At 47.2% G+C, this 24,448-nt stretch overlaps 1 protein-coding gene across 2 annotated transcripts; it reads right to left on the bottom strand.

The window, feature by feature from the left end:
* Window positions 1-4,114: 4,114 nt before the first annotated feature.
* SARS1 (seryl-tRNA synthetase 1) lies at window positions 4,115-22,760 on the bottom strand. Of its 2 annotated transcripts, XM_079919437.1 has the most exons (12): window positions 22,530-22,760; window positions 18,506-18,576; window positions 15,330-15,410; window positions 14,012-14,170; window positions 12,905-13,048; window positions 11,790-11,945; window positions 8,988-9,209; window positions 7,898-8,027; window positions 7,471-7,628; window positions 7,144-7,215; window positions 6,609-6,738; window positions 4,115-6,273 (listed from the first exon to the last, which is right to left on the bottom strand). In XM_079919437.1, exons 1-12 carry the CDS (start codon window positions 22,663-22,665, stop codon window positions 6,116-6,118), a joined length of 1,617 nt encoding a protein of 538 aa, XP_079775563.1. In that variant the 5' UTR covers window positions 22,666-22,760; the 3' UTR covers window positions 4,115-6,115. The 2 variants fall into 2 exon arrangements, with proteins under 2 accessions (XP_079775563.1, XP_079775562.1); XM_079919436.1 differs by lacking the exon at window positions 7,144-7,215 and having other exon boundaries at window positions 22,530-22,757.
* Between the last annotated feature and the right edge of the window lie 1,688 nt (window positions 22,761-24,448).

The raw sequence follows: 24,448 nt of genomic DNA, 5'->3' as shown, positions 1-24,448 counted from the left end.
GCGAGTAGTACTGTGAAGTATGAATCTGAGCATATCGCTCTCTTCCTAATAACCCTGCACCGGGCTTTCTGATTGTGCCTTGAATAAAAGCCAACTTCATAGGGGTCCACAAAGCCCTGGATGGCGTGGCCCAGCCCCTTCTTACTCCTCCCCCTTCACTCTGTTCTGGGCACCCTGCCTTCCTTCCAGCTGCTGAATGTGGCAGTCTTAAATATCCCCTCCTTCATGGCACATATTGAAGTTTGTTACTACAGAAAGTATTTATTTGTTAATTTACTCGGTTAACAGCTGTCTTACCCACTAGCTGTAAGCTCCAGGAGCAGGGAGAACACGTTTGCCTTAAACCTAGTTAGTACCTAGCATGGCACCTGATACGTAGCAGGCACTCAGTAAATTCTAGTCAAGTGGATGGATGGGTGGATGGATGGATGGATGAAGTGACGAATGGCATAGAGGAGTGACCAGGTGGTCCCTTCATTCCTTGAACCACCATCTGGGAGGCCAGTTGGGTCTGCAGGGTTCTCTTTGGGCGGCCCTGAACTCATTCACATTAATCACAAAACTGTATTCCCAATGCCAGCTGCAGCCAGGAGTTGTAAGCCTGATGTCCCAGCCAAGTTAGACAGATTTTCTTTGGGACTCAAAAGGTGGCATTGGATACCGTAACCCATGATAGTTTCAGCCCGCGGTGCTGGCACTGTTTGCGGAGAGTGGCTCAATAGGCCCAAGCATTCCATACAGATGCACAGTCCATCTAAGATCCAGTTGAGATCATTTTTGGCTCCTGAGCACAGACGGGAAGAGATGGAGCCTGAGATTGAGCTGCGAGGAGCAAATCCCAAAGCAACATCTGTAATAACTTAGTTAAGTTTATCAGAGCAGGCCGAGGAGACAGCCCTGTCCAGCCCTAGCCATGCTCCAGGCACCGGACTAGGTGTGAGAGGGACACAAATGAACAAGACTCCAGCTCTGGCCTCAAGGAGCAACCAGTCTAATGTGGACAGAGGCAAATGCTGTGGTAGAGCCGTATTCATTAATATCTCTGTGTGAGGGTGGGAGAAGTTAGAGAAGGCATTGTAAAGGAGGCGACATTTGAATCACCTTGAAGGGGAAGGAGGAATTCCAGGGACAGGCAGGAGGAGAGGCACTGGGGTAGAGGGAACAGCGTGAGCAGATAAGGAGGGGGCATTGCATGGTCAGTGCTGGGAGAGGTGAGTAGTCCCCTAGGGCTGAAGCAGGGCTCACGGTAGGGAAAAGAAGAGCAGAAGAGACTGCTAATCTGAACTGTGGCCACAGTTTGATGAATCCGGATCTGGCTGAGAAGTCTGGACTTTACTTCCTAGGTTGAGGGAGTCAGCTGAAGCGTTTCGGCGGGGGTGGGGGTGAGGGCATGACGTGGCTGTACCCTCGGCCACAGCGGGGAGGCTGCACCTGAAGGAGGGGCTGGGGTCTGGCAGACGCGAGGCGGTTGTAACAGTCCAGGAGGAGGGGAGTCTGTGCTGCAGCTGAGGACTAGGCTGCCAAGGGGCCAGATCCGGGTGATGAAGAGATTCAGTGTGGCTGCTGGGGAAGAGGAGGGGGTAGTCCAGGGTGACTCCCGGGTATTTGTTTTGGGTGGCTGAATACCCAGAGGAGGGTGGGAGCAGAGGATCAGATAGGGAGTTAGACTTTGGACTTACGGGTTTGGATCCTGGTGAAGATGCTCAGTGTGTGTTGGGGGTGAGTGGGCCAGAGCCAGAGATGTGTGAATGAGAGATGATGGATTGGGGATGTAGAGCAGGAGAGCATACAGAGATAGAGCAGCCAGAGGGAAGAGCCCCAGGAATCCAGCATTTCGGGGCAGGCCCTGTCTCCTCGTCCTGCCCACTTCTCTAGCCCCAACTCAACATCCCCCTCACCCTCTGCACTCCAGCTATTCAGGCTTTCTTCCTGCTCCCTCACGCTATTCCCTCAGTCTGGAACATTCTACCTTCCCTCTGAAGGGGTTGGGACTAGGAGGACCCGGAATGTTGATGACGTACCAGAACCTACGAGTGTCCAGGGTTTATTTTTCTTTGAGGAAAAGGAGCCAGTTGGGATCATAATTTGACAGCAGAGGCTGGATGGCAGAAAGGCTGTTTTAAGATGGGGAAGTGTAAGTAGGTTGGTAGTTGAGGGGAATGGGTGGGGAGGGGAGGCATAGGAGAGGAAGAGAGAGGTTGAAAAGAGAGCTGGCTGAGGAACAGGGACTCAGGAATTCCCAAAGGCGGCGAGATCCAGGGCACAAGTACACAAGGCTGGTTTTGGAGAAAGAGTAAAAAAAAAGAATTTTTTTCCCCCCTGAGACAAGATGGAAGGAGAGAATGAATGCTATTCTAAATGGGAGCTCAATTCTTCCCTTTCTTTAGGGTTTAATAAAAACAAGGAAAGAGAAGTGTCCCTAAAGGATCACACCATCTTATCAGTAATTTACACCTCAGTAAAATTAATTCTGCAGACCATTTGTGACAGCAGGCTTGTGTAGAGGGAGTGAAGCCCTGGTCCAAGGGAAGGACCCTACCGCTCTCCAAAATGCAGGGCTCGCCAGCCAACCAATGAGAACAGCGCGACAGAGGAACTTCCCCTCTAGAAAAAAGGGGTTTTCTCAGAATCAGAGGTTGCTGGGACCCCCTACCTCTGCCCGCAGGTCCGGGGACCCAGAGGTCGAGACTGGCAAGGTGGGCGTCCTGTCTCCTCCTTTCCGCAGACGGGGCGCCGCACTTGCTGGGGTACTGCAATGAGAACCTGCCGGCCGCACGCCCGCCGCCGTTGCGGGGGGGGGTCTCTTAAAAGGGCAACGTCAGAGGCGGCTATGCCAGCACCATCAGGACCTCCCTCCTTGGAGATGCAGGGTGGCGCCCCCTTTTGTGTGTATCTGGGAGGAGCTCTGGGGGAACCCTTTGCTGAGAAGTGGCTGGGGGAGTGGAGCACGCCCCTCATCCTGGCACAGGCTCTGACTTGCAGCATATTTCTCCAGGGTCCGTCCCAGCTCTGCCTGTCACACTCCTCCTGGGAGTGCAGCCAGGGCTGCCCCAGGCCCCCAGAGGGAGGTATGGCGAGAGGCGGCGTTCTCAGGACCCTGGGTAAACCGGAACCGCTTCAGGGAAGGAAAGCAGGACGGGTAACACGGAAGGTGTCAGTTCCCAGGCGTGGTTTTCCCCATTGGCGGTACTCGGCTGATAACTAAACTTCCCAGCAGACTGTGAGTTCGGGCAGGCCCCTTGGTCTCATGTTGGGTCCCCACAGTTCCTGGCTCTTTATATATTTCTCTCTAGAAGTTGGCCTTCTAGTTGTCTCTCTCTTGCTAGAAAGGCCTAGTGGCTCCTCTCTCTTGCCTGAAGCACTCAGACCTGCATTTTGGTCCCTGAATTCCTGGGTGTGGGAACCAAGGGTTGGTAAGAGACCCAGGACTCTGACTCACTCCCTGGTGCCCGTGGGGGCTGTTTGCTGAGGTAACCTGGGCAGCTGAGGTTGGAGATGGGGCAGGTCAAGGTGCCAGGGATGAGGGCATCAGCCGTGGGTTGTGGAGGCAACTGCCAGGGTGGAGTCAAAGTTATCTGGGCCCATTCCTGGTACTCAGCTTCCAGGCCAGCCTGCCTATCCTAAACAAGGTTCACATCAGCCCCATCCCACTGCTCCAGGGAGGGAAGGAGCCTGGAGGAAGGCAAGCCACACCTTTCCCAATGTCCGGGAGTTCCTTGAGAGCAAGGACTGTGTCCCATTCTTTCTGTAACCCCTGCTCCTAATCACACCTAGCGCAGGGCAAGCACTCAGTAAAAAAGTGCCTATGTGCGTCTCCTGCTCGTGTGTTTTCCACCCACAGGGAGGGACCTCAGCCACGGGATCATCCTTTCCTTCACCATTACTATTTTTCTGTCTTGTGGCTTCAAGGAGGTAGAGACTCAGCTAACAGACTACTCGGTGCACACAGCAGCTGTTTTCCGGGCCTCCACTCACTCCTTTTTACAAGCCAGCCCACACACTGGCCAGCCACAGGGAAGGCTGGCACGGGGAGCTGGGCTGCTGGCAGCACAGGGCAGGAGGCTCTCTGGATAAACAAGCAGGAGTCCAGGTCCCAGGTGCAGCCAGGCCCAGAAAACTAGGCGGGTGAGAAGAAGGCGGGTCAGCCTGGGGTGGGGGTAGGGGGCGGGGGGGTGCAGTGCAGGAGCCAGGCCTGGGCCCCCAGGGGCTCAGAGCCCCAGCTCCTCCTCCTGCGGCGCTTTCAGGGCCAGAGAAAAGCAGTGCCTCCTGGTGGAAGGTCATGGGCGCCAGCAGCCAAGAGGGTAGGAAGGGGGAGCAGAGGAGGCAGCTGTAGTGACCCCTAAGGCTAGATGGGGGTGTGCGGGGCCACTTGAAAGTTTCTAATCCCAGAGCCCAATGAGCTTTTCAAACAGGAAAGAGTGGTGTGTGGTGGTGACCAAAACCAGCCTCCTGCTCACTGTGTAAACTGCCTTTCTTCAAACCAAATAGCTGAGGCTACAGGAATGTGAGTCTCATCCTTCCAAGTATATGGGAGCAGCTTGCTCTTTTGTTCTTTGGCCCTGGCTTTGTTAGCCCAGAGCTGGGGCACTGGCTAGAGTAGAGGCAGGCTGGTGAGCCTGCCTGGGGCAAAAGGGTCACTGTGGTCACCTTTTCAGGTGCCCCGCTTTTGACAGTAGCAAGATTCACAGGCTCAGCCCAAGCTCCCAGTGGAAAACCAAGCACATGGGCTCTTTCCTGGGTGCTAAGCAAGCTCCAGCAGGCCTGGGGAGGCTGCTGCTTAGGGACTAAGGACGAAATCAAGCTCCTAAGTTACAGGCCAGTTCAGAGTCCTGTTCTCATCCTTCCAAAGAAACACAGCGAGCATCAAGCCCTGCTGAGGAGTCAGGACTCCTGGCTTCCACCCGGCCGTACTTTCTCATCTCCCTTACCCACCTTGTACTCTCTTCCTTATGGGAAGAGGTATAATCATGTCCCCACCCTCCTGTCTGGGACTGTCACAAAGATAAAAGAGATCCTCTATAGGAAGTATTTTAGACTCCTAGGGGAGAAGCACTAAACTAACAGTTGGTGTTATTAAAAGTGTTTGTAGATTGCAGATGAAAGGCAGCAGGTAAATAAAGAGCCTAAACATCATCCTCCCCAGAGAAAGGGTGAACTGGCTATTGGGGCAACGGTGGAAGCTCCAGAGAAAGGACTAAAACCTTGTTCCCGCTAGCCCCCAGCCCTGTGGGCTGTATCGATCCTCTGGAGTTGAGCCACAAGCTGCCAGGCAGTTGGTCTCCCATTTGGGGATGAGTGGAAAGAGAGAAGCAGCTGTGAGTAAGGCCCTGCCCCGTGCTCCTGAATCTAGGGGCTTTTCTGGATTAAATGTAGTCTCATCTACCCTGATGTCTCACCACCTCCTTCCCTCTCCATGGAGCCTTTCCTAGGGAACAGAAGTGCTATGAAACTTTTATTGTTTTGGCCACGCTGTGCGGCAGGTGGGATCTTAGTTGCCCTACCAGGGAATCGCAACTGCGCCCCCTGCAGTGGAAATGCAGACTCTTAACCACTGGACCGCCAGGGAAGTCCCGCTATGAAGCTTTTTATATCAACTCAGGTCTCTAAGCTGGTCCTACCTAACTGCTTTAACAAAGTAGGAGCAAATTTACAAAGGAGGATCCTGCCCTTGCCCTGCAAGCCTGTGTGTCTAAGTCGCAGTTTTCACTTTCCCCTTGAGCCTTTACTAAATCTACCCCTGCCTTCACCTACCTTCTCAAAGGCTCTCTGCTAAATGGAACAACCTGCCTGATATAGCAGGAAAAGCAGAAGTGAATACGGTTCCAGGGAGAACTGTCAGAGACAGGGTTCAAGCCCTGGGCAGAAGACTGAGGAAGAGTCCTGGCCTCCCTCAGAGGTGCTTTATTACATGATTTCATCAGTCATTGGTGATTAGATCCTATGCCCAAGCGAGAAAAGAGGAACACTGCATTGTACAGGGCAGATGGTTCCCCTTTTGGCAATGCAGTCACACGGGGTGGGCGATGGGTGCGTGCTTGGCTTCCCTGCCTGTGGGCAGGCTCTGAGATTGCAGCTAATTGAAATGGAAGCCTGGTAAAGTGGGAGAAAGGAATGTTCAGGAATCAGTGACCTCCATATTCTGCAGCTGGCTTTCCAGGGCAACATCTCTCGCTGCCCCTTTCTTTTTGCTGCCCTCATGCTGCTTCTTCTGCTTCTTCAATGGCTCCTGGTCAATGGGTGCGGGCTTCACAAAGGGGATCAGTTCCTGGAGACCTGAAAGGAAACAGCCAACCAAACTACCCATCATTCCTCAAGAGTCAAAGCCCAGGGACCTCTGGGGAAAGTTACACAAGACAAAGAGGCAGGCACTGCTTTCATTTATTCCTTTTTTTCCCAGCCTGAATTTTAGCTGCATTTAAATAGAAGCTCATACCGGCACTGGCTACTTTTCAACCTTGCCCCTTGCAATGCCCAGCACCAGAGGACAGGCAGAGTTTTGGGGGCCGTGTATGAACAAGAAAACCTGGTGCATTCTGAAAGGGGCTTACTATTTAGAAGAGCAGGAAGACAGACAAGAGGAGGAAGATGGGCTGGGCTGGGAGCCTCACCTGGTGGCATGAATTCCTTCAATTTCTCAGGCACGAGGATGCCCTTCTCTGTCTGGTAGTTCTCTAGGATGGCACAGATGGTGCGAGTTGTGGCGCACATCGTGGCATTGAGCATGTGGACAAACTCCACCTGCGAGGAGAGGGTCCCCAGAGGGAGCAGTTACACTCAGCCCCTAGCTGGGCTTACTGATGACCAGGAACCATCCACTCAGCCAGACTCCCCCAACTGCAACTATCCAAATCCAAATCTAAAATCAAATAAAAAACAGGTTCTACCCATATTAGTGATCTCTAAACCTTTGAATTCTGTTTGGCTTATTAGATAACTTATGGCTTATGAGATAACTCCAGGAAGATTCCTCATGTATCCATGAGTGACAAGTGGTAGGTCCCAGTATACTGAGGAGAGTTGGGCCCTTTGAGGGAGGGAAGAGACTACTCAATGGCTTCTCCTTTTAACCCCTTTCAAGTCCCTGACCTGGAAAAGATTAGGGCCTGGAAATTGGGTTTGAAGAGATAAGCTTACAACCCAGACCTTCTTGGGTGAGAAGAGGGGAGACATTGCCTCCAACTTGTTCTGTGTAGACAAATGGGGATTACTCTTTATCTGGAGTTATGGAAAACAAAGCCAAGAAGAGAAAAGCTAGAATTACCTTGTAGAATAGAGCTAGATTCAGGTTTCTATCTAAAAGGACTCAGTCCTGATTCAGTGAAGTCACTTTCAGATTCCCTTTTTGGTCTAGACTGAGAAGCTCAGATTTTCCCATGACACTGGGAAATAATGTCCTCCAAGGGCTGAGAAATAAGATGGACCTACTCTGAGCTGAAGGCCCTGCTTCCTGCCTCCCCAGGGGCCATCTACCTTGTCCATCATCTTCTTGGTTTGCCCGTATCGGATTCGGAGCCGGCGAGCCTGATAGTCTGTGCAGTTAGAACAGGAGACTAACTCACGGAAGGCTCCTGAGCCCGGAAACCAGGCCTCCAGGTCAAGCTTCTTACTGGCAGCGTGATTCAAAGAACCTGTAAGGAAAAACCCCTAGAATTCATGAAGGAGGGATGGTATTTCAGAAGGCTAACCTTTAGCAAACCCAAAGAATTCTTTAGTTCACATGTTATCCCCAGGAGGGAAATCACGCCCAGATATTCTTATCACCAAGAACTCCCAAGGGAAAAGAGTGTGATATTTTAATTAATGTGGGCAATTAATTGGATTGTAAGCTATTTCTTTGTGTGGCAGTTCAACTGGTCAGGGTGGTGTTTGTGGGATGCAGGAGAGGGAGGCTGATAACCTGAGACAATATTCACGATATGGTAAGGGATCCCCAGAGACTGGTAGAACTCCTCAGCGGTAGTGATCATCTCCTCAAACATCTCCCAGGACTTGTTGTCATGTGGCGATGAGTAGACAAACTGTTCAATCTGCAAAGAGGGACCCAAGGGCACAGTGACAAGGGGACGGGGTGAATAAACTGAAGGCTGAAGTGGGAATTATCCTAGCAATGAAGACCTATTCCTATTCCACTGAGAGTCAGGCGGGGCTGGGGCCCTGGTGAGAGATCGGGGCTGAACTGGACTGGCTGGGGCTGCAGCAAGAACGAATGCTTGTGTAGAGAGCGTCCCACATAACGTGCGGCTACTGTTCTAAGTACTTTCTTTCTTTCTTTTTTTTTTTTTCAACATCTTTATTGGGGTATAATTGCTTTACCATGGTGTGTTAGTTTCTGCTTTATAACAAAGTGAATCAGTTATACATATACATATGTACCCATATCTCTTCCTTCTTGCGTCTCCCTCCCTCCCACCCTCCCTATCCCACCCCTCCAGGCGGTCACAAAGCACGGAGCTGATCTCCCTGTGCTATGCGGCTGCTTCCCACTAGCTATCTACCTTACATTTGGTAGTGTATATATGTCCATGACTCTCTCTCACTTTGTCACAGCTCACCCTTCCCCCTCCCCATATCCTCAAGTTCGTTCTCTAGTAGGTCTGTGTCTTTATTCCTGTCTTACCCCTAGGTTCCGTTCTAAGTACCTTCCACATGGTAACTGGTTTAATCCTCACAGTAGCCTAATGGGGTAGGTACTACTATTATCTTCCTTTGACAGAGGAGGAAACAGCACAGAGAGGTTAAGCAAATTGTTCAAGGTTACACAGCAGTAAGTGGTAGAGTTGGCCTTAGGACTCAGGCAGCCTGGTTCCAGAGTCCATGCTCTAGCCGCTCCACCATGTGCTTCTCAGGCTCTTCCCTAGAAACCCAGATGGAGGCAACGAGAGGAAAGACGAGCTGGGGTAGGCCTGAGCAACACAGATTCTATCTCTTCTATAACAGCCCTGGAGAGATAGAAGGGTCCCATCCCTCACCCTGATCTGCCTACTCACCTTCTCAAACTGATGGACTCGAAAGATGCCACGGGTATCACGGCCGTGGGAGCCCACCTCCTGGCGAAAGCAGGTGGACAGGCCGGCATACTTGATTGGCAAATCCTCTGGCCGAAGCCACTCGTCCCGGTGGAGAGCAGCAATGGGCTGTTCGGAGGTGGCAATCAGATATTTTTCCTCATAGGTGCTGTCATCAGACTTTTCAGTGCCTTTGCCAATCACCTGTCAGAGGAGGGTAATATTTACTAGTTAAGAGTGAGGGAGTAGGACCTCAGCTCAAGCAAGAAATCACAAAGATCACACAAATCACACAGAGAAGATCTGAGTGATGGGAGGACAAATTTTCTTCAATCCCTGCCCAGGAGTGAGCAGGAGATGCTAAAAAGACATGGGAGGGAATGGGTCAGTCCAAAATGGGGTCCCTACTAGAGATCAAAGAAATGCAAATTAAAAGAAGACAAAATATTCTGATACTGCGTTTTTTTCCCTTGGCTTCACCATTTGCAGCTTGTGGGATCTCAGTTCCCTGACCAGTACCCAGGCCCCCTGCAGTAGAAGCGTGAAGCCCTAACCACTGGACCGCCAGGGAATTCCCTCTGATACTATTTTTACTTTATCTAATAAATGAAATACTTATAAATGATGTATAGTGGCCAGTGATGGCAGGTGTGCAATAAAACCTGAGCTGGTAGCAGTATAAATTAATCCACTTGACAAATGTTTGTGAGGCATTTAGTAAGAGCCAAGTCCTTTTTTGCCAACGCGGGGCAAAAGGAGATAGTCTCTGCTCTCTTGGTGCTTATGAGTTGATCTAGGGTTGTACTCCTTGAAGAATCACTTCGGTATTCAGCTGAAGAAAGTAATGGAAAAGAAAAAAAAACTATAGACAGGACAAAGTTCATTGTAACATTACTTACTGACGGCAAAAGAAAGGGAGCCCCCTAAATATTCAACAGGGGAAGCACTGGGCAGTCTATGTCCATGCCAGGTAATATTATGGAACCACTGATAAACGATGGTTACGAACACCATGTAGCAACACTGAAAAATGCTTCTGATATAATGTGAAGTAAAAAGGCAATCTACATATATTGTGGTTAGAAGTATGAGAAAATGATACATGTATAAAAAAAGCTCCCACAAAAATATTAAAAATGACAATTGTAGTAGGTAATGTGAAAGAAGATGATTTCCCCCCACTAATTCCAAATTTTCTGCCATGTGGTATTACTTTAACTAAAAAAAAAAAGACGGGAGGAAACTTCCTCTAGGCCACTGTTTGGAAATGTGGAAAACTACCTTGCTACCTAACAGTGGGAATTTAGCCCCGTGTGAGGCTATTCCCATACAATGTAAAAACAACAGAGCTTGCGGTCTAATATGGTATAGCCACTAGCCATACATGGCTATTTAAAGTCAATGAAAATTTAATTCCTTGGCTTGCATGAGCCACATTTCAACAGCCACATGTGGCTGGTGGCTGCCACACTGGATAGGACAGATACAAAACATTTCCACTATTGCCGAAAGTTCAGTTGGACAGCCCTGCTCTAGAGAATTAATAAACTGAGGTTATTAGGCAAAAAGTGCCAGCCAAAATTCCTCACTATGGAGACCTGTGATTCTCCCTGCCTATGGCTCCAAGAAGCATCTGGATAAGAGATGGAGAATGCTGCGAACACGCAGAGCACCTGCTACCTAATATTTTTCATAATCCTCCATATAAGCTTCTCCCTGGTGTTACCTGCAGGGCATCCTTCTAAAGTTCTGTCAGTGATTATCCATCCAATCTTGGGAGTTGAGATGAGAAACAAAGGGAAAAGATAAAAACAGGTCTCATCTGATAATGCACATGTTCCTCTCATTAAAAGGAAGAAGAGGAGGACCCCAAGGTTGTACCAATGCTCAGTGTTTGGAGAGAGCATTTTGTTTCCCACTGCATCTTGAATTAAAACATACCTTTGAACTCACCAACAGGACCTAGTGGGAAGAAGGTTCTGACTGTTAAACTCATCTCTCTACATAAGATAAATCAGATGAGGCCAGGAGCAGTTGTCTAACTACCCGCTACATGGGTTTTGGGAGGAAACAGCCAATAAGAACAAAGTCGTTCCCCCCTGCCCTGGAACAGGGTTGTAGGAGAGGGACAGGTGAGAAGTGGACTCAGCTGCGATGGGCAGCCGTTAGCAGAGACACTAGAAATCCTGAGTGTTGGGCGTAGACTTCGGGTGGGGGGGGAGCTACAGCTGATGTTAAAGCTGGTTGATTCAGAATCACCTTCTGCACCTCAACTCAAATCCGCTGGCTCTCCCTGAGATGGTTCATGATTGAGAAAGAGTCACAAACTGGAAGCCACATCCATCCAAAGGAAAGTATGTCTCCCCCTGTGGAAGCTTCCAGTCTGGGGTCAGGAGTGGGAGGACACGGGAAGATCAGCCACTTCTACAATTTCCTTTTGTCCAAGCTTAATAATAATATATGAGCTTCTTTTCTAAGCTCATGGTGCTAAAGCATGCTCAATTTAGACAGATCACATAAACTATCTGGGGAAAGATAAAATAGGCTGTATGTCTGCACTGTCCAAATGGTAGCCACCAGCTACATGTGACCATTTAAATTAAAATTCATAAAGATTAAAATTTTACTTCCTCAGTTGCACTAGCTGCATTTTAAGTGCTCGATAGCCACAATACAGAACATTTCATCATCGCAGGAAGTTCTGCTGGACAGCATTGCTGTGTCTTTGAAGTTAAACTTCATACCTTTAGGAGTCATTCTGCCACACTGCCTCAGGCTACTCACCTTATAAAGTTCTTCATCAAACTGGCTGAGCTGTGCCACTTCCTGCATGACCTCCTTCCTCATGAAGAAGGGGGTATAAATGGGAGTGTAGCCTCGACTTCCCAATGTGCGAAGAGCATACTGGATGAGTGCCTGTTCCAGGAACACCAGGACCCCCTAAAGGAGCAGACACAGCACTGTGTGAGTGGGTTCTGCTGCCATCACGTTCATCTGCTAGCATTTACCCCCAGAGGCAACTGGGGGCACACAGGAGGCCACAAAGACCATGGATCCAACAACTGACTCAAGAGACTCTTTTTTTTTTTTTTTTTTTGCGTACGCGGGCCTCTAACTGTTGTGGCCTCTCCCATTGCGGAGCACAGGCTCCCAAAGCGCAGGCTCAGCGGCCATGGCTCACGGGCCCAGCCCCTCCGCGGCATGTGGGATCTTCCTGGACCGGGGCACGAACCCGTGTCCCCTGCATCGGCAGGCAGACTCTCAATCACTGCGCCACCAGGGAAGCCCAAGAGACTCTTTCTTAACAGCCATGCACAGCACATCATCTGAAGAGCATTCCCTTTAAGATACCAATCAAGGGAAAAGGACTGTTCACCCAGGGTGCGTGGGAGAGTCTTCCTGTGCTAACTCTTAAAACACTGGACTTATTTGTATACGTAGAACATACCAATATGGACAGTGTTTCCAAAACTACTTTACCACGTCCTTCTGGAAGGCTTCCCTGAGCGCATCTGCCCTCTGCCCAGCTAATCTGGGTGTGTTGCCTCCACCTACCCGTTCCTATAGCACCCTGGGCTACTCACACCAGAGCACTTATCACAGAGGGTTTTTGATTCTTTGTTACTTGTCTGACTGTCCAATTACACGGAGCTCCGTAAAGGCACAGACTGTTCTAATTCAGTCAGCAAAACATATTCATTATGGAGGATCACTCAGTGGCTTTTGTTCTAGGGAATCCTGACAAGCACTTTCCTGCCTTAGAAAGAGAATTGCATCTAATTGCCAGTAAGTTTGTAGTAGAAAGGCGGATTTGTGGGCCTCTTTAAGTGGGTTATGTTTTCTGCAATTTTTTTTCAGTTCTTTCTTTATAACCAACCTCACTGGCTGCCGACTCTTACCTTCAGGAAGTATCCTCGACTCCCAGCCACCACAGCCCCCTTTTCGCCTTCAAAGCCATCTACCATCACCACCAGGTCCACGTGAGAGTACTTCTTCCTGACGGTACAATCACCCCAAATCCTCTCTACTTTGTTGTCGGCGTCCTAAGCAAACGAGACCAGGAGACAAAGATGCAGGAGCTCTGAATTCTACAACCTCCATCTTTCCGAACCCTATTCCAAGAACGAACTAGAGCTTTGTGAAGTCACTGCTTAACTCAAACACTAGGTTTTGGCCCTTGTGTACAGAGACTAGAGAAGGGAATTTGCTAGAGAATCTGCGCTCAATAGAGAAATAATAATTTATAAAGTCCTAGAGGCAATTCTAGCCATGGAACTGAAATCATGATTTTCCAAAAGATCTGTAGTATTCTCTCGTTTTTATACCCGTTTAAATGACTCCTTGAAAATCCTATACAGGGAAAACCCTTCCCTGGACAATCTGCACTGCCTGGGGTACGGAGGGGAATGCAGATTTTTGTTTTTCCAGGCTCTCATTGGTCCAGGGCCACACAAGGGCGGGCTCAGGGCCCTGACCTCTTGAGTCTGCCACCCCAGCCCTCAGTGAGTTTAATGTCCCTTCACCAGGGAATGAATGAAAGAGGCACAGATGGGCCCTGCCACGGCTGGGGTGTCAGGGAACAAAGGCTGGGCTCAGAGCAGCTTTGTGCTGGGGAAGCTCCCACTCGGCAGGAAACTTTTATCATGCAGATTTCCCTTCAACCTGCAGCTTCTCAGCAGGGTGTGGGTGAGGGGTGAGGCTGATCTCGCAGATCCCTCCCACGAGATGAGCTGCTACCATGGGCAACACGCAATGGAGGACAGCAGCCTGATTTAGAAGAGATTTCCGCGCCAGGAGTCTCCACCTACCTGCTGTCTCTGCTACTTCCCAATCAGGCAGGGATCTGACTCTTTCAATTCTCAATTGGTGGGCAGAGCGAATACACAAAGAGCCTGCTTCTATTATACAGAGCGTGCCAGACTTTCACTGTCCTCCTCCCACTCCGCCCCCTTCCCAAAGGAGAGGGGTGACGCAAGGCAGCCGCTCACTGTGGCACCGACGCCTACCTCATCATTGCTGATGGGCACAGAGGGGTGCAGAAGGTTACCAATCTCGCGAAGGTTCTCAAATCGCTCTGCTTCCAGCTTTATCCGCTCGGCGTCACACTTCAGGATGGCTTCGTCGATGAGGAGTCGGACTTTTTTGATTTGTGAGACTTTCAGGTTCTGTAGATGAACAAGGCCAAGCCCGTCCAAGGCCACAGCAAGTCAAGGGCAGAGTAGGAAAAAGACTGTTGCCCCAACCTTGTTGGGCTCTAATGATAACTCTTGTAATAGCATTTTAAAAATTGACACTGGAGGCTTTCAAAGAACTGAGATTTATTTCACACAGGGATATATACAGTTTTGCCCGACAAATCCGTTGGCATTTTCTTTCAGGGTGCCTAAGGCAGAGGTGGATCAATTCTGGCCACTCCTCTTGTCCCTGTATATCTCAGGAGTGTTAATACCATAGCTTAACTTGCACTTTCTGATATTCCTGATTAAACCAATTCAGCATGCTATTATATCCTATATGTAACTGTTCTCTAGGAAGATTATAAATTTATTAGGAGCAAGAGACCTTGTCTTAAGCTCATTTTGTATTCCTTATTGCAGGTGTTTCAAACTGTACTCTGATTTCCTGGGGGGACCCTTAGCAGGTAGGGCAGGGCAGGAATAACACCCCAACCTTGCCCTTCAAGCACAGCAACTCTGCTTTTTTGGGTTTATGCTCTTGCTATTGTTGCAGGGTTTTTTTGTTTTTGTTTTTGTTTTTTAAAGATTTTTTTGATGTGGACCATTTTTAAAGTCTTTATTGAATTTATTACAATATTCCTTCGGTTTTATGCTTTTTCAGTTTTTTGCCTGTGAGGCATGTGGGATCTTAGCTCCCCGACCAGGGATCGAACCCTCACCCCCTGCAATGGAAGACAAAGTCTTAACCACTGGACCGCCAGGGAAGTCCCTGTGTTGCAGGTTTTAAGAAAGGGTTCAGTGACTAAAAAACTTGAAAATTCCTGCTCTAGGCCCATTGTAGTGAATATTTACTGAATTACAAAAAATTGAAAAATTACTGATTCTGTGGAAATAGAGTTATTAAACCAAACATATTTCAGTTCCTTTTTTCTCTTCTTCCTACTCTTGACTTTTCCATTCCACCTGTCTCCATCTCTGCTATCTAATACTCAAGTAGTGAGATTAACAAGAGGGGATGGGGACATGTCCCAGCTGCAGAAATTCAAGGATGCCACAGTGCTGTGTGGAGCAGAGCGTCAGGACTTGCTTGTCTAGGAACAAAACTAAAAGAACAGAAATCCTAACCTGGAAAAGGACAATAACTTACAGTTAAAGTGTCTGCAGTGAGGTCATCGAGATTTAATACATCTTCCGGAATGGACTCATCATTTCCCGTTGGCTCTTTTTTCTATGGGAAAGAAAAACAAACAAACAAAAACATAACTAATTATAAAGAAAAATTTCTGACATAGTTTTATAAGTGTACACCAAACTAATATATCATATAAACTAATTACAGAACTTTCTACATAACTTAGTCTCTAAAAGATGCAACGCATGGGAGAAAAATTAGTGAACTGGAAGCAAGAAGTTAACGTTCCAAGTCCCTGTTCTGACACTGTCTAGCTTTCTGATCCTGGACAGACTGATTAACCAATCCAGGTCAGAGGGTTGATACCATCGGGAACTTGAGAAGGAAAATGTCTGACATGGACATAGATGTTATGACCCCAAGAATGTATGAAAACACTCAGTGCTGGTCAGGAGCCAGCACTGGGCAGACACCTGTGTGTCAATTTGTGAATCCCCATCTACCTACTAAGAACAAACCCAGCCCTTAGGCCTGCGGCTAAGAGGAAAAATGGATGGGATGAGGAATATTAGGAAGCCAAAGAAACACAATTTTTGAGGAAAAAAGCCACGTTTAGAGCAATCAATGCAACTTGGCAAAACAGCAAGGGTATACCCAGGACTAGATTTTTTCCCATTCCAGTTTCTCTCCTCACCCTTTTTTATGATATTCTTCCAAATCATCATTTCTAATCATTATCCAGAGCAAGGGAGAAGACAGTGATTCAAGGAAAATCATCTTTAAAAGCTGGAAAAATCTGACAATATCAGAATGAGTCTTGATAAGAACAGGCATAGACTGCTGAGGTAGAAAAAAATGGCCTAAATCTCAAGATGTTCCATTTGGTAGCCAAGATAGCTGAGGCCCTCTTCCTCTCTGATAATCCCTCAGGGCAGCAAATTCAAGTTCTGAGTTCAAGTTCTGGCTCTGCAACTAACTGATGGCACCATTTGGGGCAAGCCCCTTAATTTCCTAGGCCTCTTTACCCTACCCTTTTAATAGGGTTAACAAATGTACTACCTACACTCCACGTTTACAGCAAAGATCAAAACCAAAATGAGACGTATATGAAAGGGTTTTGAATGCTTTCAAGTGCTATACAAATTAAAGCACTGCTAGTACTATCTCAATGGATAGCAAGAGAGAACACTCCTTGCAGGGCCAGCAGTCAAGGGAACCTAAGAACGTTAACGCAGATGAAAATACTACCATCTTCTTGCTAAGAAAAATACTTGGCTGGCACTATCCGTATATATGCCCCAAAGAACACTCAGGCAGAAGTATACATGGAAATTAACATAATTATGGGGTTGCTGACATGTACCTGACTTAGTGTCAAGAGTTCCACAGGAAGAAAACTGTATGATTATCATCAATATCAATTTCTACAGCCTGTCACATGCTGAAAGTGTAACAAAATAGTGTTAAAGAGAAGGATACAGAATATCATGAAGGATAAGGTGCTAGAGTCCAAGGGAATCTTTTTTTTTTTTTTTTTTTGTGGTACGCGGGCCTCTCACCGTTGTGGCCTCTCCCGCTGCGGAGCCTGTGCTCCAGACGCGCAGGCTCAGCGGCCATGGCTCACGGGCCCAGCCGCTCCGTGGCATGTGGGATCCTCCCGGACCGGGGCACGAACCCGCGTCCCCTGCATCGGCAGGCGGACTCTCAACCACTGCGCCACCAGGGAAGGCCCCAAGGGAATCCTTTTGTTATGGTCTTTCCAGGTTCAGGTTCCTAAATTTCATAATTTTTTGGTTTATTTTAGAGGTTTACAACTTAAAAATGAGACAGATTGTAGGGTGCATTAACATGTTTTTTTAAAAAAATGATTAAGAGGCTAAGAGCGTATTTTTGAAGAAAGATTAAAAACTAATCTGGTGGGCTTCCCTGGTGGCGCAGTGGTTGAGAGTCCGCCTGCCGATGCAGGGGACACGGGTTCGTGCCCCGGTCCGGGAAGATCCTACATGCCGCGGAGTGGCTGGGCCTGTGAGCCATGGCCGCTGAGCCTGCGCGTCCGGATCCTGTGCTCCGCAATGGGAGAGACCACAACAGTGAGAAGCCCGCGTACTGCAAAAAAAAACCCCACCAACCTCCCCCCTCCCCTGCAACAAACTAATCTGGTTACCAAAGTAAAGCTAAGCTGAAACTTAACATTCTTCAAGGACAGGAAGAATATACTGGATGAAGGCCAGTACTACTTGCCATTCACTATTACTCTCAATAGCTAAATAACTACAATGTTCCAGGCACTGTGCCAGGTTTTCTATATTAGAAATTTTCAGTTCTCACAATTGTATTCTAAAGGTTAGTGTCAGAACTGTCATTTCATAGACAAGAAAACTGAGGCTCAGAAGTTAACTTGCCTGAAGTCACATAACCAAGAGTCTAGGATTTGGACTCAATATCTGTGCTCTTTTAAATAAAGAGCACGACTACACTGGGATAAAGAATCTGAAATTTACAACAGGAAAACCTCTCTGGCACTGTAGGTTGAGCTCAAGAAATAACTGGAAAGGATTACTGGTGGAATTCATTTTATTAAGAACAGAACAGACAATGAATGACTTGTACGGCAAGAATCTTATCTTACAATAGACTGAACGTCTGTGTCCCCCAAAATTCATATGTTGAAACCTAATCCCCAATGTGATAGCATTTGGAGGTGGGGTCTTTCAGAGGTGATTAGGTCAGGAGGGCAGAGCCCTCATGTATGTAATTAGTGCCCTTATGAAAGAGACACCAGAGAGCTCCCTGCTCCTTCTGCCATGAGGACACAGCAAGAAGACTATCTATTAACCAGGAAGCAGGCCCTCACCAACCTGCTGGTGCCTTGATCTTGGACTTCCCAGCTTGCAGAACTGTGAGAAATAAATTTCTGCTGTTTATAAGCCACCCAGTCTACAGTATTCTGTTACAGCAGCAAGAACGGACTAAAACATACCTGCAGACAGAAGGTGGACTCACTGATCCTTGAAAATGCCTCTTAGTTCCCTCCCTGCCTTCCTCTCTTTCTTTTTAAAATAACTTTCCCCCTCTGGTAAGAAATCCAGTAGCTCATGGAATTAAACACTACGTTAGAAATTATGAATTAACTAAGAATAAGATTAAATACCTCTGCTCAAGCTCTCAAGGGTATTAGTCAGTTCTCTTACCTTCATTTTCTCTCCAATTGTCTTGCTGCATAGGTTCTTCAGCTTGTTCAAGTTGTCTGCCTGAAATCTGCCTGAAGAATAAAGAACCCAATATACCAAAGATAGGCACATAACTAAGACACCTCATTCCTAATCTTGGCTCCTTAGGACTGATCTCAGCCCAAGGCCAAAATACAGGCAGAGCTAAAGGATCTGCCTCACAAAGTTGTGTTATTCCCCAGCATTTGGTGACAATGAAAAGGCCATTCTGGGGCTGAAATTAAAAAGTATCATAACCTGGACGATACCACTGTAGACAGAGTAACACATCTGAGAAAACTGGAAAATACTCATATAACTATAACCTGTTCAATTATCTTAAAATTCACTTAAAGAAACTATGTGGTATGCACCAGGATCTAAAAAAAGGCAGTCAGTCAAGTTTCTATTCCCATGAACTTGGTTGCTACTTCTCTATGCTAGAAATGGTTAATGTTATTTCCTTTGCTTTGATACAACGCTCATCTGGCAGCCTTGAGAAGAATTCAATTTCTTACACTTTGGTTTCTTTGGGGGAAGACAGTGCACTAATCAGCCTGCATAGGTATTCTGGCCCAAATTAACATCTTGGTGTTGTGATTCATCAGTCTAACCTTGATTTGCAAAAGCTGGACCTCCTGAATCTAAGCTTTAGCAACAATATGGTAAAAATTAAGCTTTGGACAGGTAAAATGATGACTAGAGATGAGACAGCGCCTAGACATGGCTATTCTTTGAAGTTTTGCCAAACTTTAAATTTAAACTAAACTTCAGCACAAACTATATAACTACTTTCTCATTCACTTATTCACACTGATTACAGAGATGGAGAACAGATGAGTGGTTTTACATGTACTCATTTGCATGTGCCTGTAGTTCTGTGTGATATCTCATGTGTAGATCTGTGTAACCACTGCTACACTCAAGATACGGAACTGTTCCATCTCCACAGAGATTCCTTTTGCTATCATCCCTCTGTAGTCCATTACCTTTCCCCTGCCCTGTCTAACCCTTGGCAACTACTAATCTGTTCTCCATCTCTGGAATCAGTGTGAATAAGTGGCTAAAATTAAAAGGACTGCCAATATCAAGGGCAAGGTTGTAGAGCAAATGGAGCTCTTACATATTACTGATGGGAGTATCAATTATTACAACCACTTTGGAAAACTATTAGGTAATATCTACTAAACCTAAACATGTGCCTACTCTGTGACCTAGCAATTCCACCCTTAGGTACATACCCAAAAGAAATGAGTGCTTGCGTCCACCAAAAGACACAATGTTCCTAGCACATTATTCATAGTACCCTTAAAGTGGTAACAATCTGAAAGTCCATCAATGAAATTGGTTGGTATGTTTACATATATGGAGTACTACACAGCAATGAAAAAGAACCAACCACTGCTACACATAATAACATGGAATAATCTTACAGACATAATTTTGAGACAAAGAAGTCACATGCAAAATTATATACTATATAAGTCCATTTATACGAAGTTCAAAATCAGGCAAAAGTCATTTATGGTGATAGAGGACAAAATACTGTTTTTTTGGAGGAGGGAAGTGACAGTGAAGGGGCATGAGGGAGCCTCCCCGGAGAACTGCAAACGTCTTAGATCTTGATCTGAATGGTGGTCACATGGGTGTATGGCTTTGTAAAATTCTGCAAGCTGCACATTAAGATTTGTGCCCTTTACTGAACTTACTGAATACATTACATCTCAATAAATTTTAAAAGGTTGTATATAAAAATAATATAAATGCCACAGCAGAAATATATAAGATAGTATATGGATCATATGTCCTAGGTGTGGCCCTGGACTAGCTGAGACTGGGGTCAAAGGAAGCACTTAGAAAGTTTTTCCAATGATAAGGGCCTGGTTTAAGGCATGTGCAATAGGGTTAAGAGGAAGTAACAACTTCAACTGATAATTCCTGTAGTTAGTGGCAGATTTCAAGATACATGGAAATCTACTGACTTTGGAAGTAGTCAAGACAAATGCTTATTATATGCCCAAATGTGTCCTCATTATATTACTCTGAATTAAAAGAAGAAATCACAGTTTGAATCCTTGAAGTTACAAGAGCTGTGGTAAACTCTGATGTGGTGCTCTGACTCCAAGTCATAGCAGATTCCTGTGTTCTACACAGAGCCCTAAACCTTGAAGGTCTACAGACGGACAAATGGGTATAGTTGTAATGGAGGGCCTTTTGAAGCTTGTTGTGTCCTCATTCAGGGAACATGGTCTGATTTCTTAATGTGGCTCTGGGTTGCAGCTAAGGATAGAAGAACCCTAAACTCTGATCAGACGTTCAGATGTAAAAGAATCTTGAAACAAAATCTGTCAATGTCCACCTTCAGCAGCCAGCAATGGGAAAAATCATTAACTCCCCGTAGCTGCAAAGAGAATACTGGTTAGGGATGTCAAGTAGAAAAGAATCAAATCAATAAATATGTTGAAAATAAACTACATCAACTGCTTTTCATATGGAAGAGCACAGTACCCTGAACACAGAAGATATTCATGACTTCAACAAACCTTTGTCAAGCCCTTAACAAGGACCAGGTGCAGTGCTAGGTACTGGGATTATATGTACACATGTGTATATGTATATCCTGTATCTATATGTATACCCTGGGTACTGACACACAGATGAATAAAACACAACCTTGTCCCTGAAGAATTCATCCCCTCAGCACATATCCACTCCTCAGGTAAAAAACAGAACTTCCCACAGAGGTGTACATTATACCCAAGAGACTAGGTAACACATTCAAAGTCATTTAGCAGCTGGGCAATGGCTAGAGAGAAACAAAAATCTGATACTTGTGACTTCTGACTCAGTAAAACAGTGTCCAGTCTAGTTTTTTCACTCCAATTTAATTTAATTCCATTGCAACTCAAAACTTCAGATTCAGATTCAGGTGGTGGGATCACCACCACACTGGGCTTGACTGTGATGTGCAGAATCAGCAAACAACCTGAGCTAAGCAAATATTCTCCTGGTACCCAATACCAACTCTTCCTTCGACTCTCTCCCTACACGGGTGATACTTATAATATTTAGGAAAATCAACTTTCCTAATATAAATCCATGCTTTTGGACAGCGAATGCCTATGCAGTGCGCTGTCATAAACCTGTCTCTCTGCGGGTGGCAGACCTATTGCATCAGACAAAAAATCACGTGTTTGACAGCATCCGGCCAGTTAGTGACTACTCCAGCTAGCCTAGGCAGAGATTGATAGGCAGAGGGTTCTATGGTTTTATTTAGCCTCATGAAGATGCCCAGTCCAGTTCCAGGATCTAGCCCAACTCTGCCAGTGTGTTCACTGGAAAACTTTAAACAGCCTCAATAATTACAAGATTTTTCTTGCTTCACCGCACCCCTCTGCCCATGTCTGAGCTACTACGTAAGACTATTCTCGGTTCTTAAAAGTTTGCCCACAGTTCAGGGGGATGGCCTTCCCAAAAGCTCCGGGATCACTGTTTTTAGCCAGGAGCGGCCTCCACAGTCCCAAAATGGTTCCAATATGGACGGAGTGAACCTACTGTGCTGCAGATGTGACTCAGTCAGGTTGGAACCTTTGATTCTATCAAGATAGAGGGAGACCACTCTGGCCTTGCTGAAGATGAGAAAAAGACAGGAGGCGACCAAAGATAAGTGCTGGAAAGGAGAAACCCCCCAAACCTCCCCCCTGGCTTTCTTCCGGCTATCCTTGAGGCTGAAGGTTTGACAGCTCTTGATGCGAACGCGCCATGCTTCTTTCCCAGACTCAGAAGCAGCGACCCGCACCCAGCTAGCCAGGAAGGGAGGTCGCAGGGCCCGGACGGAGGAGAAAAGTGGGTCGGTCCGGCCCCCCGGGTGGACAGGGACAGCTTCGGAGCCACCGCAACCTAGGAGGGGGTCTTATGAAGGGTGGAACGTCAGGAGCGGTAACTAGGTCCACACAACGAAGTTGCGGTTGGCATCCGGGGATACTCCGCGCGTCCCGGTACTTACATCGTCGCCACGCGCTGTCTGCCTTCACCAGCTGGTCCACCAGTCCCGGGTCCTTGAAGCGCTTCTCCTGCGACTCTCGGATGAGGGCTGGGTCCCCTCCTTTATCCACCCGAAACAAATCCAGATCCAGCACCATCGTTCCTTTTCCAGGGCCAACACTAAGAGAAGGGAGGTTAGTCCCACAGCAGCCGCCCTGTTACTGCCGCACTGCACCGGCGCGCTGACAACCCGCCCCCCCTCCCACTTCCCGCGCAGGCGCAACGGGAGCGTGCAGCCCGCCCTCCACTCTGGGCCGGAAGCGGCTGCGTAGGAGGCGGGGCCGCGCAGAGGAGGACGGGGTGGGTGGGCGTGAGCTCGCTGGATGTGTTCAAGTCAGCCCCACTGCCGGGTTGTGCCTCCTCGTGTGCGTTTTCCCCAGCTGTGCCCGCTTCTCTAGGGGCTCTAATTGCCCCATAGAAGAAAAATGAGTGCCTGTTTCTGTCTCATGTTAAAGGGCATATCTAAGACAAGGCCTGTCAGTATAATCACTGGCTTGGAAGCTGGTACCTCCCATAGATGCCAGTTTCCACCTTACAAGCTTGGGTCCTAAGACTGGACCCTCTCTCTGAACCTCTGCTCTCTTCTCCGTCTTGAGACAAGAGTGTGGCTACATGTTTTAGTCCCCAGATTACCTCAGTTCAAAATACCTGCTCTCCTGCCTCAGAGTTAGGATACCTTTCTTAATCTGATTATTGGGTGAACCAAATTGTCCCTTTATCAACCCTTAAGATCACAGGGTTGGAGAATCTTTTAGAGAGACACTTGAGTAGACTTTTCCAAAGGGAAAATATTTAGGAGATTTGAAGGCAGTTTAAGATATTGAGGTCATGTCTTGTATCTATTTGAAAATTCCTAGAACAAAGATTTCATCATATTTTAATTTTATAATGTTCAGGCCTTTACAGGGAAATATTCTGGTTGATGACTGGAGCCAAAGTTATCCAAGAATCTCCCTGATAACAAGAGCTTATTTGAAGGATTTGGGAATAGGCATACTGTTCCCCATCCTTCCACTTTACCAAGAGTTTAGAGACCCACCCACCATGCCCCAAAGCTAACTGTGCTAAGACCTTGGTCTTCTGCCACTTGCTTGTGCACCTGTCATGAGGATATGGCATTGCTATCCTACTCCCCAACAAGGTTCTGCCAAGCCAATTCTGAGGTGTAGGACAGGGCTAATGACAGTACTGGAGCTGACTAGTAGAGACCCATAGGGAGGCTTAGGAAAGGCATTTGTCTGGGTTTGGACCCCCTAGGTTCCTCTTACCGAGAATGTTAGGTTTAAAACCAGTGGAAAGGGGGACTTCCCTGGCGGTCCAGTGGTCAAGACTCCGTGCTCCCAGTGCAGGGGGTGCGGGTTCAATCCCTAGTGGGGGGAACTAAGATTCCTCATGCGGCACAGCACGGCCAAAAAAAAAAAAAAAAGATAAAACCAGTGGAAAGGAAGTGTTGGGAGCTACAGGCTCTGAAGAAAGCATGTAAGAAGACTGTCCTCAAAGGGTTGGCTTCCCTGAAATCTTCTGAGGGCAAGTCTGTGGTGGGAGCTGTCTGCTTCAGTCAATGAAGGCAGTGCCAAAGCGTATTGCTTGCTAAGTTTCAAAACAGTGATGGGTGTTCCTGAGGCTGCAGGGGGCCCAGGCCTAGGGGAGGAGGGCCACTGAGCTAATACTTTAAGGAGGTCATCAGTGTAATTGGAAGGATGGCCTTAAAATTCTGACCTTTCCAAATTTCCTTAGGAATTTTCACCATTAGTTTTATCGTTAGATTACAGACATCTTCCTTTAAAATGCTCATGCTACCTGGTAAGTATAACAAATTAACATAATAGAATGACAGAGCTTATGACTGAGGGACAGTAAAAACTTCAGTGTGGTTAGAGT

Source organism: Stenella coeruleoalba (assembly GCF_951394435.1).
Source record: "Stenella coeruleoalba genome assembly, chromosome: 1".
In the NCBI taxonomy this organism is placed as follows: domain Eukaryota; kingdom Metazoa; phylum Chordata; class Mammalia; order Artiodactyla; family Delphinidae; genus Stenella; species Stenella coeruleoalba.
Note: the sequence above shows the minus strand (reverse complement) of the source record. Positions and strands in the feature narration are given on the sequence as shown.

Excerpts from the sequence above, each read along its gene's own strand:
- SARS1 (XM_079919437.1), bottom strand. The coding sequence starts at position 22,665 with ATGGTGCTGGATCTGGATTTGTTTCGGGTGGATAAAGGAGGGGACCCA. Across the intron at positions 13,049-14,011 it reads TGCCCATCAGCAATGATGAG|GACGCCGACAACAAAGTAGA; the intron begins GTAGGCGTCGGT and ends TCGTTTGCTTAG. Across the intron at positions 9,210-11,789 it reads TTGATGAAGAACTTTATAAG|GTGATTGGCAAAGGCACTGA; the intron begins GTGAGTAGCCTG and ends CTCCTCTGACAG.